Source organism: Saccostrea echinata, unplaced genomic scaffold (assembly GCF_033153115.1).
Source record: "Saccostrea echinata isolate AGI-Se365-2 ecotype Australia unplaced genomic scaffold, CSIRO_AGI_Sech_v1 ptg000054l, whole genome shotgun sequence".
Classification (NCBI taxonomy): Eukaryota; Metazoa; Mollusca; class Bivalvia; order Ostreida; family Ostreidae; genus Saccostrea; species Saccostrea echinata.
The window spans coordinates 53,585,098-53,599,198 of record NW_026889803.1 but is presented as its reverse complement, the minus strand read 5'-3'; the positions used below and the strand labels follow the sequence as shown (position 1 = coordinate 53,599,198).

Here is a 14,101-nt window from a genome sequence, read left to right as displayed (position 1 = left end):
CTTGATTACTATTTGTTATCTTCATATTTTATGTAGAAGATCAAACTCTAAGTGCATAATGCCAGAACCAATACAATAAAATGTTGTAGGAAAAGATTGCCTGAAAAAAAAAAGCCAAATTATTTGTAAGAAAATTCTTTATAAGGAATACGGTTATGTAGCTAACAATTCAGAATAAACAAAAGAAAGGAACAAGAGTGAGAGGAGTTAAATGGAGCAAGGATCGAAGTTCGTAATATAGTTACACTTCGAATTCAAAGTTTCAGTATGATTAACGTTTTTTTTGAGATTTGAAATACCCTTTAGAACATATGCGTATAAAGATACTTATCACAAAAGATCCTGTCTTGTATTCCACCTTATTTCAAGTTGACGTCCACACCTTGTATTTCTTACAATTATATACAATTATTTCTAAACTTTTTAATTACAAACAAACTCTACAGTGCCTAAATATCGACCATCTGAAACAAATACTCCCTTTGTGTTCATGTTCTTCTTATCCTTACAACTATAGTCCTGCTGGTAACGTCATTACTGGTGATGTGAATATAGTTACTAATGGGGACCTTAAATCACTTGTTTAAAAGGGCACTCCGATTTTTCGACTGGTGATAGCATTTTATAAATGTTATGAATTCTGTCGAAGTTTATTACTGACTATGGGATAAATATGAGGGAGAAGACCTTGGTACTTTGTCAGATTTGATAAAAAGAATAAGGTGGATGTTAAAAATTCGTGTAAAACAATTGCGGTGCACTTTACTAGTAAGAGAACGGTATATCCTTCCATATTCAATAGTTCAGAAGTGACTAAAGAATTTCTACATTATATGAACAATATGAAGTCCTAGCTGACAAAGCAGGGAGCAATATAGTTTGTTTGTAAGGCTCATTGTTACAATTGAATTTGAGATGAATTTGGATTTAATTCTACAAGAAGTAATCCGACTTATGGTTTCCTTTCTAAGGAATAGATTCTTCGGATATATATTTAATAGCTGTGGTAAATTTTAGAATTTTTTTTTCAAAATTAAGGTTTATCTCCCTCATGCATTGCTTTTATCCTTCCATGTATTTGGCTCCAGTCTTAGGCACCTTTTTTTCATCTCCTCCAAGACTTTTTTATTTAAATATTTTGGATTTCCAACGTTTCAGCTTGAGCATTCTTGAATAGACATAATTTGTCGAAATGCGCATCTGGTGCTTCAAAATTAGTACGTATATGATTTACATTATGACCCCTGGGTCGAGGCCTCTGCTGGTGGACTGTTAGTCCCCGAGGGTCTCTACAGCCCAGTAACTTAGTACTTCGGTATTAGCTTGAAAATACGGAAATATATTTAATAGCTGTGGTAAATTTTAGATTTTTTTTTAAATTAAGGATTATCTCCCCCATACATAGCTCTGATCCTTCGATCAATTTGGCTCCAGTCACTGGCACCTTTTTTCAGCTCCTCCAAGTCGTTTTTTATTTAAACATTTTGGATTTCCAACGTTTTGCCTTAAGCATCACTGAAGAGACATACTTTGTCGAAATGCTCATCGGGTGTATCAAAATTAATACCGTTTATGATTTACATTCTTCAAAATAAGTGTCAATATTTTCAAAATTCCTAACAAACATATTGATTTTGAATTACCTTACCTTTATTCGTCTCCAAAACTTCATAAAAATCATTAAAGAGATACATAGCGGGTTAAAGCAAAGTTATACCAAGTCTCTTTACTCCTCACGAAAATGCTAACCCCAGTGAAGGAGAAACTTCAGCAGTACTGTAAAACGACATATTTGTGGATACTTAAAGGAACTCTTAAAAATTTTGAAATAAGATTTAACCAAAACCAATAGCATCTAAACCGTATGACTTTTCAATGATTTTGTATACAACCATTCCCCATAATAAATTGAAGACCAGGATTTTTTACATCATAGAGAACTGCTCTTTTTTTTTTTTTAAATAAGAATGGAACTTGCAAATCCTACCTTGCCATTGGTCAACCGCAGACTAAAATTGTATAAAAAATCATTCTGATTCTACACCCAAGAGGTTTACATCAATAGGTTGGAATTCCCATGGAAGCCGATTGTACCCTATCATTAGCAGACCGAAAGTACCAAAAGTATTTTCAAATTCATCTTTTAAACATAGATATCTCAAAATGAAATATGGATATAACTAACGGTATTCAAGCTCAAAAGTCCATTCAAACAATACAAATCAGGAGCAGAGCAAATACGCACCTCTAAAGCATTCGATTTGGGATCAGGTGCCATGGAGAAGTGAGCATCCTCTGCCAACCGGTCACGTGTGCTCCTTGTCATAATTGGGAAAAACGGAAAAATCCGTAGACAATTCAGTGTGTAAATAATGGCCTAACAATGGCCTAACAATTAGTATGAAAAACGTCAGTCAGCATTTGACTTTATGATAGATTGTATTTACTGACAAAGTCATTGTATCGACCATAGAACTTGTTCTTGCGTAGAATCTGCTCAAATTATGGACAAGAATCAACTGAGAGACATAATCCCCATATGCAGGTGATAATGGCATAAAAGTGACATAGCTGATTGTCGTGAAATTTTGGGATCTTTTTAGGCCTTGACAAAAATGTATCAAAGGTACTTAAATTCATACATATAATTCACCTCTGCTTCAAAGATTTCTGATTAAGGGCCGGTACACACGATAAGGCTTGCCTTGTAAGTCATGGAACTTAAGTTCTTGCCTTACCGTGTGTACATCCTTAATACACGGTTTTTGGAGCCTTACAAGTCTGACTTACAAATAGAACACTGCTCTATTTCTTAATACAAGACTTAGCTGAAATTTCTTCTCAACCAATGAAAATCATTTACCCAAATGTCATTCTATTTTTATCAAACCAAACACGTGGGTATGTTGAAGTGAACACAAAGTATTTTCGAATAAGCTAATGAAAATGTCCACAAATGCTTCTGTTCAACCTCTTCCTCTTTTTTGAAGAAGTGTGAATGTACTTGTTGGTATAATTATTACAAAGCCTAGTAATCTATTCTTCTATTTTAATGACCGAAAGCACTATTTTTGGCTGGAAACACATGGGATTTATGGAAATGTTGTATATAATCTTGCAAGTCATGTCTTAACGTGTGGACACGAGAGCCGTACGTCCTGCAAAACGTGAGGTTTTAGGCTTATAAGGCGAACCTTACCGTGTGTACCGGCCTTAAGGGAATCCATTTCCTCTTTCGTTCATTTCAGAATTAATAGAATATAAGGATAAGCAAATATATAGGGTAATAGAAGACAAATGTTAATTAATTTGTTAAGATACTACACTGAAAACATCACTCTTGGTTTGCATGAGAACAAAGGCATTTTTTTTTCATTTTATATATATTTCAAAAGTGGTCTTAATGCTTATTTAACAATTTTTTTTTCATATATGCGCGAGCAGTCTAGCCTATAATTTTTCACTTGTCCATAATTTGAGAAGAAAGTTTGAAAGGTGCATAAAATTTTAAGGTAAACATTAGACTGAGAGACGGTTCTTTTTTTAGTAACAAAATAATTTCGAATACATTTAAGTTGGATGATATCTCAGTGTTCTTTAAACTTAAGCACACGTCTCAATTGCCTGTGTTGACCAGATTCATTATAATTTAGGGCGTGCTGATTTTTCTATATACTGTATTTGAGTGGGGAGTGATTAGGTCCTAAACTTGATTTTCAAGCACCTGCACGACTTCGACCGAAACAAACTTGCGTGCCTTGCTGGATGGCTATGAATTTTTTTGGTACTAAAATTTTTATAAAGAATTGTTTTACAAGACCTCTCAAAAGTTTGTTTTAAATTAAGACCACCTACTCAAAGTTGCGCATTTAATTAATGACAAGGGAAAGCTCGTTTTCTAGGCACATGATGCAAAATAGAAATTCAGTCAGGCAATAAGGATCTTCGGGAAAAAATGATTAATAAATGGTGTGTAATCATGAAGATTAGTAAAGGTATGGTACAAAATTACTAGTTATCTACGTATAAGTCACTAAATCCTTTTAATTATCTTATAAATCGACAAGTGGTCATTGCTTTCTGATTCATGTTACCAAAGAAGGAAAGGTAGGGTTACGAAATTAACTTCTCGTCTCCAATTAGCACTTAATAAGACAAATTGTTATTGTATTTCAATGGTTGAAATTTGATCGAATAAATTTTTTCGATGGAACTAAATAATCTTAATTTTAGATCTCATCCAGCTCATCAACACAGGCATTAAGTGAATTTTCAGTCCATTTTCCATCCCTAAGGACACTATATTGCGCTTCAAAATAATAATTAAAAAATAGCGGAAACATGGGAAATACAGAGCAGAAAAAAAATCTAAAGGTATCTTTAAATGAGTAGGAGGATCTATAAACCAAACCTGCAAAGTACTTTTTACCTTGAGAAATTATCATTATTTATTCATATCGTCACAGAGTGCCTCAAAAACGCATACTAGTATGCTAATTAGGCTTAGTTTTCACTTTGACCTTGCACACTGACCTTGTCAGTAGCACGCCACCCCACCCTGTTACAGACATGAATACATATACATGCGAGTTACCTATATCAAAACATGTGCAAAGGTATTAATGGTCTTTTTCACGATGTTCTCATTTCTATATACCTGTATATGCTTACCAGTTTAATTTTCATCTTGTCATGATTCCAAATTTGCAAGTGGTTGTTTACCTTCACTCTCCACATTGCCCTGACAATTCTCAAAACAAATACAAAACCCAGGAAACTTCATGACAACTAAAGCGCAGTGATCACTCTACTGATGTGACGGATAAAACTATGACCCCTTACTGGTCAAACCCCCTGGACACGCCCCCTTATCCATCATTTTCATTAATCCGATCTTCTACAAGTCTCATTAGATTCAGGAAGGTACTAGTGGAACATGGAATCTTGGGTTCTTAAAGCTTTCTTTCTTTTCGTCTTCTTAGAGGCCACAGTGGTAAGTAAGATATTCCAATAATGATAAGTATTTCAATGTAACTCATCTTCAAAATGCTTTTTTTCACAAAATATCGTTTTGTTTAAGATTCGTTAAATATCAATAACACCAGACTTTTATTCTTTATTTCGTACAGAAGATCAGAAAGAAATAAATATCTGGGCTGGGTTTCACTATAACCATCGTAAGATCCGTCCTATGAGCTGACTTAAGACAATCATAAGTTTTGTCACTACTGTTTCACGAAACTGTCTTAAGTATTAGAAGTCCTAAGACATATTTCATGCTACATTTTTAAAGGACTTTGAAAAAAAGAATAGTTTGCTGGAAGTTATCTGCATTTCTTTGTTTATGTTTTATCAATTGACAATAGTTATTTTCATTCGTATGTCGACCCGATATATCCCAGTGAACTTTAAATAAAAGACACCATACAGTCTGTCATATCTGTTTCATATTTAGATGTTTTACTGACTATGGACGATAATGGCCAATTAACAACTAAATTGTATGACAAACGAGATTACTTTAGCTTTTCCATCGTCAACTTTCCTTATTTATATAGTAGTATTTCGCTATAACCTGGTGTTTATATCTCCAACTTATTCGCTTCTCAAGAGCTTGCTCTGAGTACGATCAATTTTTAAAGCATGACAGGCTACTCACTGATAAGTTGATGTTACAGGGATTTCAAAAGCCTCGTTTTAAGTCAACATTTCGTAAATTTTATGGTCGTTATAATGACCTTGTTAGCAAATATAACCTATCACTGGGTCGTATTTTGGCTGACGTGTTTCATACCAATTGTTAGGCCTTTGTTTTTTGTACTGAATTGACTACGGATAGTTCCGTTTACCAGATCAATACATAGGGCTTACGACGGGTGTGGCCGGTCAACAGAGGATGCTTACTCCTCCTAGGCACCTGATCCTACCTCTGGAATTTCCAGTGGTCCTTGTTGTATGCCCTCTTCACATATTTGTATTGCTTATGGATTTTTGAGATCGATCACTGTTCGTTATCTTTACCTTTTACATTTGTTTATTTTGTTTTGATTTATTTATTTATTTATTTTTATCATAATTATTAATTAATGGTGAATCGTGGAATAATTTCAGAAGGAGTTTGCAGTTTAAGAAGCTCAAAATAAATTCTAAGTGCATCAACTACAGAGTATCTTTTCTTTATTATTTAAGGGGGGATATTAATAAGTTTGAATTCCGAAACTGTGTAAAATAAGGTATTGATTAATATTTGCATTAGTGTCTTTGCTAAGAAAAAAAATTACATTTCGTTGAAAAGATGAATCAAACTATATCACTTTAAATTTAATATAATCCGCCACTGCAGTTAATTTGCTTAAATGTGCAAACAATGAATGGTGACCACAAGGCGTAGGTACGAAGTCCGTGAGTTCAGAATGTCTATGAAACACTGTCCAGTTTTTACTGCTACTGAATTGATACTGCTAACTGAATAAGCAGAAAAAAAATCCATTTAGATTTCGAAAGATTCTTATGCTTTGAAGAAGGAAACATGTAGCATCAAAAGTAACTGTGGTAAATGAAGATTACTTCACGGGAAAGGAGGTCAAATGCGAATGTGCATGAACTGCAAAAAAAAAAAAAAAAAAAAAAAAAAATACAGGGGAAGATCCTTACAAGCAGGGGACACCATAATAGTAGGTGTCATACTTAAATATCTCCCTGCGGACGAGGGAAAGTGTGCAACAACTATTCATATAAAAAAGATATTTGATGAATGCAAAAGGGCCTGTTATTTTCTAGGAAAATCAATAAAATATAATAAAATTAACTTTTAAGGTCTTACAAATGCAGAGGCGGGTACTAAAAGGGGGGGGGGGTGCCTTGGCTTTATACCATTCCAAATTAAGTTTTGACAAGCAAACAAATGATAAGAATTAACTAACAAACAAACGTAAAGCCTATTTCTTAGGGAGGGGGGGGGGGCTTGTAGACTTCAAATGAACAAGTCGCTTTCCTTCATCGACAAGCAAAACTCTTCTTATCAACTTACGTATATTAAGTGGGGACAAAGCTCACTTTTGGTTACTTTATTATATATTTGATGATATTTAAAATCAAAGAGAAGGGGTTGGAACCCTCTGACCTTCCAGCTGGATCTTCCGCTGTAAATCATTCATATTGTCCAAGGAATTGTTCCTTTCTCTAAAAACCAGCATGCTTTTCTGAAGTGTCATATGTTAGACTAACACGTTCTTAACATTTGACGTAAGACATATATCTGATTGTCTTAGGATTAAGATAGATCTTAAGATTATCATAAAATATGTCAGTTTTGTGAAACAGCTATATATGGTGCAAGACAATTTTGGTTTTAAGACAGATCTTAGTCCTAAGATAGTTTTGTGAAACGGGCCCCAGGTTGTAAATTTTGAATGTACTGAATGTTGTTCAACATATCATTTTCAACATGAAATCATATTGAAAATACATTTTGTGCCATATATACACCCAGAAAATACAAATTTACTTGATATAAATTATTTTAACATTCATTTACCAAAACTCGCATGTTTTAAAATGCTGACGTTTAAACGTAAGTCAGTTTTCATTTGTGGATTTGGGAAAAAGGGATTCTTTTTCCATTCTTAATTAATGAAAGTAAGAAAAAACGCAGTTAATTAGACGAACTGTCACAGACGTGTCCTAATCAAAAATTTCGCACCAAACAAAATCCTAGAAGATGAATTGAAAAGAACAAAAGATTTCTTTTTCTCTGAACGTATATATATTTAATTAAGTGAAATGAGATATAGTAAATAATTTTAATGAAGAACAAAGCAGAAACCCAAAGTAATTTTCCCATCATTGCGAGAAGTACAATTTCAAAGAATCCTGATCAGAATTTCTTCATTCTCTTGCATATTTTGAATTTCTGTTGAAAAAATGTTAAGCCATTGATCATTGTATAATTTGTACGTACAATGGTTATCAGGATTTTTTTTTTTTTTTAAAAATCTAGCCTGTGGATGTGTCACTAACGTTCTGTTCTAATCAGACATCTTTGAAAAACTATGGAATTTTACAAATGAAGAATTTTTCATTTGTCTAATATAAAACAAAGGAATTCTAGATTTTATACAAAACCAATAACCATCTAATCCCAGTTTGATTTTGAAACTTTTAACATCAAAACGAACAGCAGTCATGCAGAAACAATGTACAGTGTATTTTCTTTGTCACGATAAACTTTCTTGAATTCAAATTGATTTTTATGCAGTCAAAAATCATCAAGTTTTAATTTATATATGTAAACTTTAAAATTAAAAGTTTGATTTTTAAAAATATTATTATTCAATGCATGGAAACCAAACAACAAAAGAAACATTCAGCAACACACTGCCTACACAGAATAGAGCTTAATGAAATAATTTTTTCACATTTTTGTTGATAAGGTTTGCCAGGAAGAGGTGGACAAAAGTTTAACAGAACAGGATGAAGCTGACGAATTTTTAACCAGTAAGCGAATTCTGGACATACTGCGACCTCAAGGGCAAATTTTACTCCCCTATTCCAGACCTCGGACCAAAGTTTCACTTGATATTGAACCCTGGGGCTCGATGCAATCCCCAGGTCTACCAATATTTGAAGAGGAGGAGGTAAATTTATCGCATATCTTAGCTTACCTCATAGCGCTTAATGTTTTGAAGAACGAAGGAGATAACCTTAGACCTTTCGCACACTCCAAAACAAAAAGAAATATTGGAAGATGGAGAAACATGAACTGGAAGTTCTCCGTTGGAGCTGGAATTCCGACAGTGTATAATCTTCCTAAGTAGTTGAGAAAAGGTCATCTTACTGATGGAGGACGTTGACTTAGTGAGGCAAATTAGCGGGAACAGAGCGATATGTGTCAGAGGGATAATTTTCCCCCACAATATTGTACACAACAAAATGCTTCAATGAAATAAAAAAAACTGCAAGAAGTTTTAGACTTTATTGTAATCAATAGTAAGCTATTAGGTACATTTATGATAAAACTGAATCGTTTTATATTTCGTTTCTTATCATTGATTAGTTTTAATAATGAAAATTCTGCATATAACTTAATTTTCAACAAACTTAGAATTTCCAGCAAATACTGAATTCATTTTATACGTTTTAAAATGATGTTATTCAAATTACATTCAAAAACTAGACTATAAGAAATATATAGTGAGTGCATTCTAGTGTTTTACTGAATGTAGTTCACCATCTACCATTCTGTGGTAGTTGTTCTTGCGTTTGCTTCTGAGGACAAAGGCAATCATAAACGTCGTAAAAAGAACGCAGAAAAGAGTAGCCGCAATAGAACATCCGACGATGAAGGAAAGATGCCTTTCAGACACACCTCCAAAATTAACTGTGTCCTTAGTTGATGTAGGGTCCTCATTACCAAGCAAGTCTTTGGGAGGGGGTACTTTTGTATCTGCGTTTGGTGATGATTGTTTTATTGCTAGCAGGGACTCCATATTTAAGTTTGTACCATCGTTTACAATCCAACCGGAAACAGTTCCATTGAATCCGTTAAAGTCAGGGTCCACAACGTAGAGCTGTGTCCATTGCTGTCCATCATCGCTGACTAAGAAGTCTGAAGTTGCATTCGTCTCCAATGGTTGTTTCATGAAAGGAGGACTGTGAACAGGAACATATGGACTGGCGGGTATTTTGATTGGTCTTGTGCAGTACATTAAATCACAATCGTCTTGTGTTGTGGCAAGATGCTGGCTGTACCCAGGAGGACAGGATTTGACAGTATTGACAGTTGTATCTAACCCTCCTGTGAGTGGATTTCCATTCTGACAGCTAAAGAATCCGGCAAATGGCATGGCATATTTTTCTCCGTTTTCAAAATCATTTGTCACACATACACTCAATTCTTTGGCTGTTTTAATGGGATTGAAATATGGTGGACAAGTTTTCTGTTGAGTTACTGAATTGACAATTGAGTCAGAGAACACGCCTCCAAACAGAAAACCAGTTGGAATTGCAAATTGTCCTTTTGCTGCACACCAGTAAGACGTAAATGTTGCCAATCCGCTGACAGATTCCTCGTGACATTTAGACCAAAAGACCATATACTTGGAACATACTTTTTTCACCTGAGTAAATGCTTGCTTATCAGTAAAAAGTGGTATTAAGTCAAATCCTTCAGGACATGTGAAGTCACCAGTCAAAGGGTTTTTGCTTTCATAACTTTGGCAGGTATTTGGAATGTCTCCTGATTCATTGCATTGTTGGAACATACCACCAAAAACAAGTCCTGAAATGTTGTGTGAGCAGGATCCATCATCGACGTTGGCGTAGTAATTGAAATTTTCTGAATCACGATCTGTGCAACCTTTATGTGTATTGTATTTGTAGTAGGCCTTGATTGCTTGATCAACGTGGGAAGCTAGTTCATATACTGTCGAAACGGGAATATTTGGGAAAAGTTTCGGTTGAATGAGAAAATGCAGTGGATCTCCAGCTCGATCTACGGCTACCAGCTCATCTTGTATCCCCTCCACCCAGTCATTGACACTGAAATTTACGGGTTTGTAAATGGGACCGCCGTATGTGCTGACTGATGAATGCGTGAGAGAACTGTAGTACTTCTGAAGTGCATCAGGGTTCACAGTTGCTGATCCACTGCCATGAAAAAGATCGGAACTCGCGATTAGCGATAGCTGATAACGATCAACTGAAGCGTCTTGGAGTAAACTTCTATTTATGTGATCGATCTTTACGATGGATGCACCAGCATCTATACTTGTAACAACATGAGTTCCAAAGTCTCTCACTAGAAGCTGACTTTCATATTTGGCGGAGGCAGATCGGTTAAACTGTATGTGTTGCGCAATACTGGAAACGCGATCCATAAAAGCGGGATCGAGTGATGTCACTGGTTGAAGTCTTGCTGAGTATCTAGCATACCTTGCTTTTACTTTCATTGTTACGGAATCGTCGTTTATTTGATGACCCTTTACTGCCTGAAATTCAAATGAGAATTTCCCGTTGATTGGAAGGTCATCAATAGTGATTGAACCATCTAAATTGATACTTGCAGACGTATCTGATGTAAAATTATTCCAATTTTCAATGAGTTGGGAGTAAAGTTCAACTTGACTAGACTTCAAGGGAATTGCAAAAACTCCATCTGGTAGCAGGTATCGACCATCATCGGTGATTTGACACGTACTGTAGTTGCGAAGGACAACTCGACCCCTTACTTCATTTCGGAGATTATCCCATCCATTTCCGGGCAAAACTTCATAACCAAAAATCGATGTATTTGTATACTTGCAATTAGAGACATTTCCTTTGATTTCCACCAGAAAAAATGACAATAAAATTATAATGAACGTACGATAAGACTTCACAGACCCCATCATACTTCATGTATGCTGGTCAAAATCTAACTGAATCCCAGGTAGAAACAATCACAATTGCTACTGACTGATAAAGGTGTTTACAAATAAGGTTTATAAATTGATAACTAATGCAAACATGTGCATTTCTCTGCAACGCATAATATGAGAGGGAGAATTGTTTTAGCTAAATTGTTATAACTGAATATAGGACCCATACAAATATTTCTTTTGTCACAGTTATCTTATTTTGTTAATTTTGGCATGAAAATCATTCAGTAAAAGAAAAAAAATAGCTTATCAATCATCAACACTTTCAATAGTTCAATATACCCCTATCAGTTACAGATAACATTCATCAGTGACAAAAGCAAATATGCTGTATATCATATTTATATCATATTATTATTGATAAATAACCTCAAAACATTGGACGTTAATTTCAATATAGACGCCAATCAACAAGCATGACAGGGAGACTTCTCTGGACATGCTATATTGTGTCTGTTTCCATTGTAATTCCCTCACGATGTTTGCCTTCTGCATTCCATTGTCGGATATCTAATTCAGATATTCTGACACTTGAAGTTCTTCCTGGAGGCGGCTGGGACAATTTGAAGAATGAAGATCGGGCGAGAATTGTCTTCTACAACTACACAGACTGTAAAGTCACTGAAGATGGACGATACCTAATTCCGGAGAACATCTTCGTTGTTCCAAGTAAAGCTAGCCAGGTCAAGATCTATTCTGAACGAATTGATCATTGGATGAATTTCACATCCTCTACATCAAAATCCATAAACGTTGGTGGACAGGCCAAAATAGCTGGGTTGTTCTCCATTGGTGGAAAATTTTCTTCCGAATATGATGATGTGAAAAAAAACCAGGTCAATGATAACTCATTTACTCAGCGAACAGGAGCCCAATACAGACGATACATATCTAAACTCCAGCCAAGTGTTTCTTTAGATAATAGTTTCCGCTCCAAGATCCAATCCATTGCTAGCCATCATTTAAACGGAAGGAAAAGATACGCGCGGTACGAGAGCCAACTTTTGGTGCGAGACTTTGGAACTCACATTATAACCAGTATTGATGCTGGTGCTTCAATCTTCAAAGTTGATCAGCTCAATAACTCGATGTCAACAAATGCCGAACTAACAAAATCAGAAATTTCTGCAGCAGCTGGAGTTTATTTCTTTGGAAGAGGGGCAGGTTTTGACCATGCGTCCTCTGTCACTGATCAAATGATCCAGACATATGCTAGTGGACAGACTCATTCTACTGTTTACACATATGGAGGTCAACCATATAAACCACTGAATTTTAGTATCAATGACTGGGTCGACGGCATTGGAAATGACTTGGTTGCAGTTGACAAGTCAGGAGATCCACTGCATTTTCTTATTACCAAAGAACAATTTCCAGAATTACCGGCCTCGATTCGAGCAAAAACTTATGATTCAGTAAAGGCTGCTATTTCGGCTTATTACAAGTTTAACACGTACAAAGGATGTACAGATATCAACTCTCCAAACTTTAATTTCAATGCCAATGTTGACGATGGAACATGTTTGCCTCCTGGCAAAAACTTGACTATTGGTGGTATTTACCAAACGTGTGAATTCTCAGGCGATACCGATGATTTATGCGATCCCCTGACTCTTAAAAACAAGAAAACTGGAACATTTGATTGTGGCGAAGGGTATCAGTCAGCTCTGCTTTATCAGGGAAATGTTACCAAAACAGAAATCCGACAGGTGTGTGAAAGTTACATGGTTTTTTGGAAGAAATGCCATGATGTCGTATATTACGGCGAAGCATCATACTCAACATTCTGGTGTTACGCACACGTCGGTGATGCGCCTCCACAATCTGGTTACCTCTTCGGCGGAATATATACTGAAACTGTCGCCAACCCCGTGACAAAGTCACAGAGCTGTCCGCCAAATTATCAGCCAATGTTGGTAACATCCGACATGTATATATGTTTGACGGATGACTTTGAGCTTGGACAAAGGTATTCTGTTCCATTTGCTGGTTTCTTTAGTTGCCAAGAAGGTAATCCTCTTTCTAACCAGTACTTCTCTCCGACATATACCTCAAAGTCATGTCCCGGAGGCTACAGCCAACACCTCGGGACAATTTCAGACGAGTGTGAAGTTAGCTATTGCACACTTGCTAATGCTCTTTTTGGTCAAGTGTCTATGCCCATCCGATTTCCTCCATTTGTTCACAAACCAAACGAATGGAACGAAACTGGAAATTATATCATCAGCAACGAAGGCCAAAGCTGGAGTACTGTTTTCAACGTTCCAGACAACTTTAGTGGATTTGATACCATAGATAGAGAATGGATCGCAAATAATGGAGAAACTCTCAGCGTCAAGAATCTTCTGGACAAGAGAAACAGAGGCCACAGTGATTTGTAATGACATGTTGATTATTTACCCTATCGAAATTGTTTTTTCCTTTCAAGTAGACCCTTTATTGTAAGCTAAATAAGGTAAATAAAAAGCCAAAATGTTCCCGTCATGATTTGAATAAATGTAGTTTGTAATAATACCAGTAAAAGATTTTTTTATATAAATCGAAAGATTTGTGCATTTTATGTCATAGTTAAAAAATTATGGCTTGTTAATCATTAAAATTTATTAATGCACATCGTAGTTAACTACTTCGAAATATATATAAGTCTATGGTTTATGAATTCAAATGGATCGGATGACAAGTTT

General features: G+C 35.4%; 2 protein-coding genes across 2 annotated transcripts; one reads left to right on the top strand and one right to left on the bottom strand.

Moving 5' to 3' along the window:
* Positions 1 to 9,203: 9,203 nt before the first annotated feature.
* Positions 9,204 to 11,387, bottom strand: LOC133205016 (macrophage-expressed gene 1 protein-like). The gene has a single exon (XM_061340757.1). The coding sequence runs from the start codon at positions 11,385 to 11,387 to the stop codon at positions 9,204 to 9,206; it is 2,184 nt and encodes a 727-aa protein (XP_061196741.1).
* A 409-nt stretch (positions 11,388 to 11,796) lies between these two features.
* LOC133205907 (macrophage-expressed gene 1 protein-like) lies at positions 11,797 to 13,812 on the top strand. The gene has a single exon (XM_061341799.1). It carries the CDS (start codon positions 11,834 to 11,836, stop codon positions 13,796 to 13,798), a length of 1,965 nt encoding a protein of 654 aa, XP_061197783.1. The 5' UTR covers positions 11,797 to 11,833; the 3' UTR covers positions 13,799 to 13,812.
* Positions 13,813 to 14,101: the final 289 nt, after the last annotated feature.

Excerpts from the sequence above, each read along its gene's own strand:
- LOC133205907 (XM_061341799.1), top strand. The coding sequence starts at position 11,834 with ATGACAGGGAGACTTCTCTGGACATGCTATATTGTGTCTGTTTCCATT.
- LOC133205016 (XM_061340757.1), bottom strand. The coding sequence starts at position 11,387 with ATGGGGTCTGTGAAGTCTTATCGTACGTTCATTATAATTTTATTGTCA.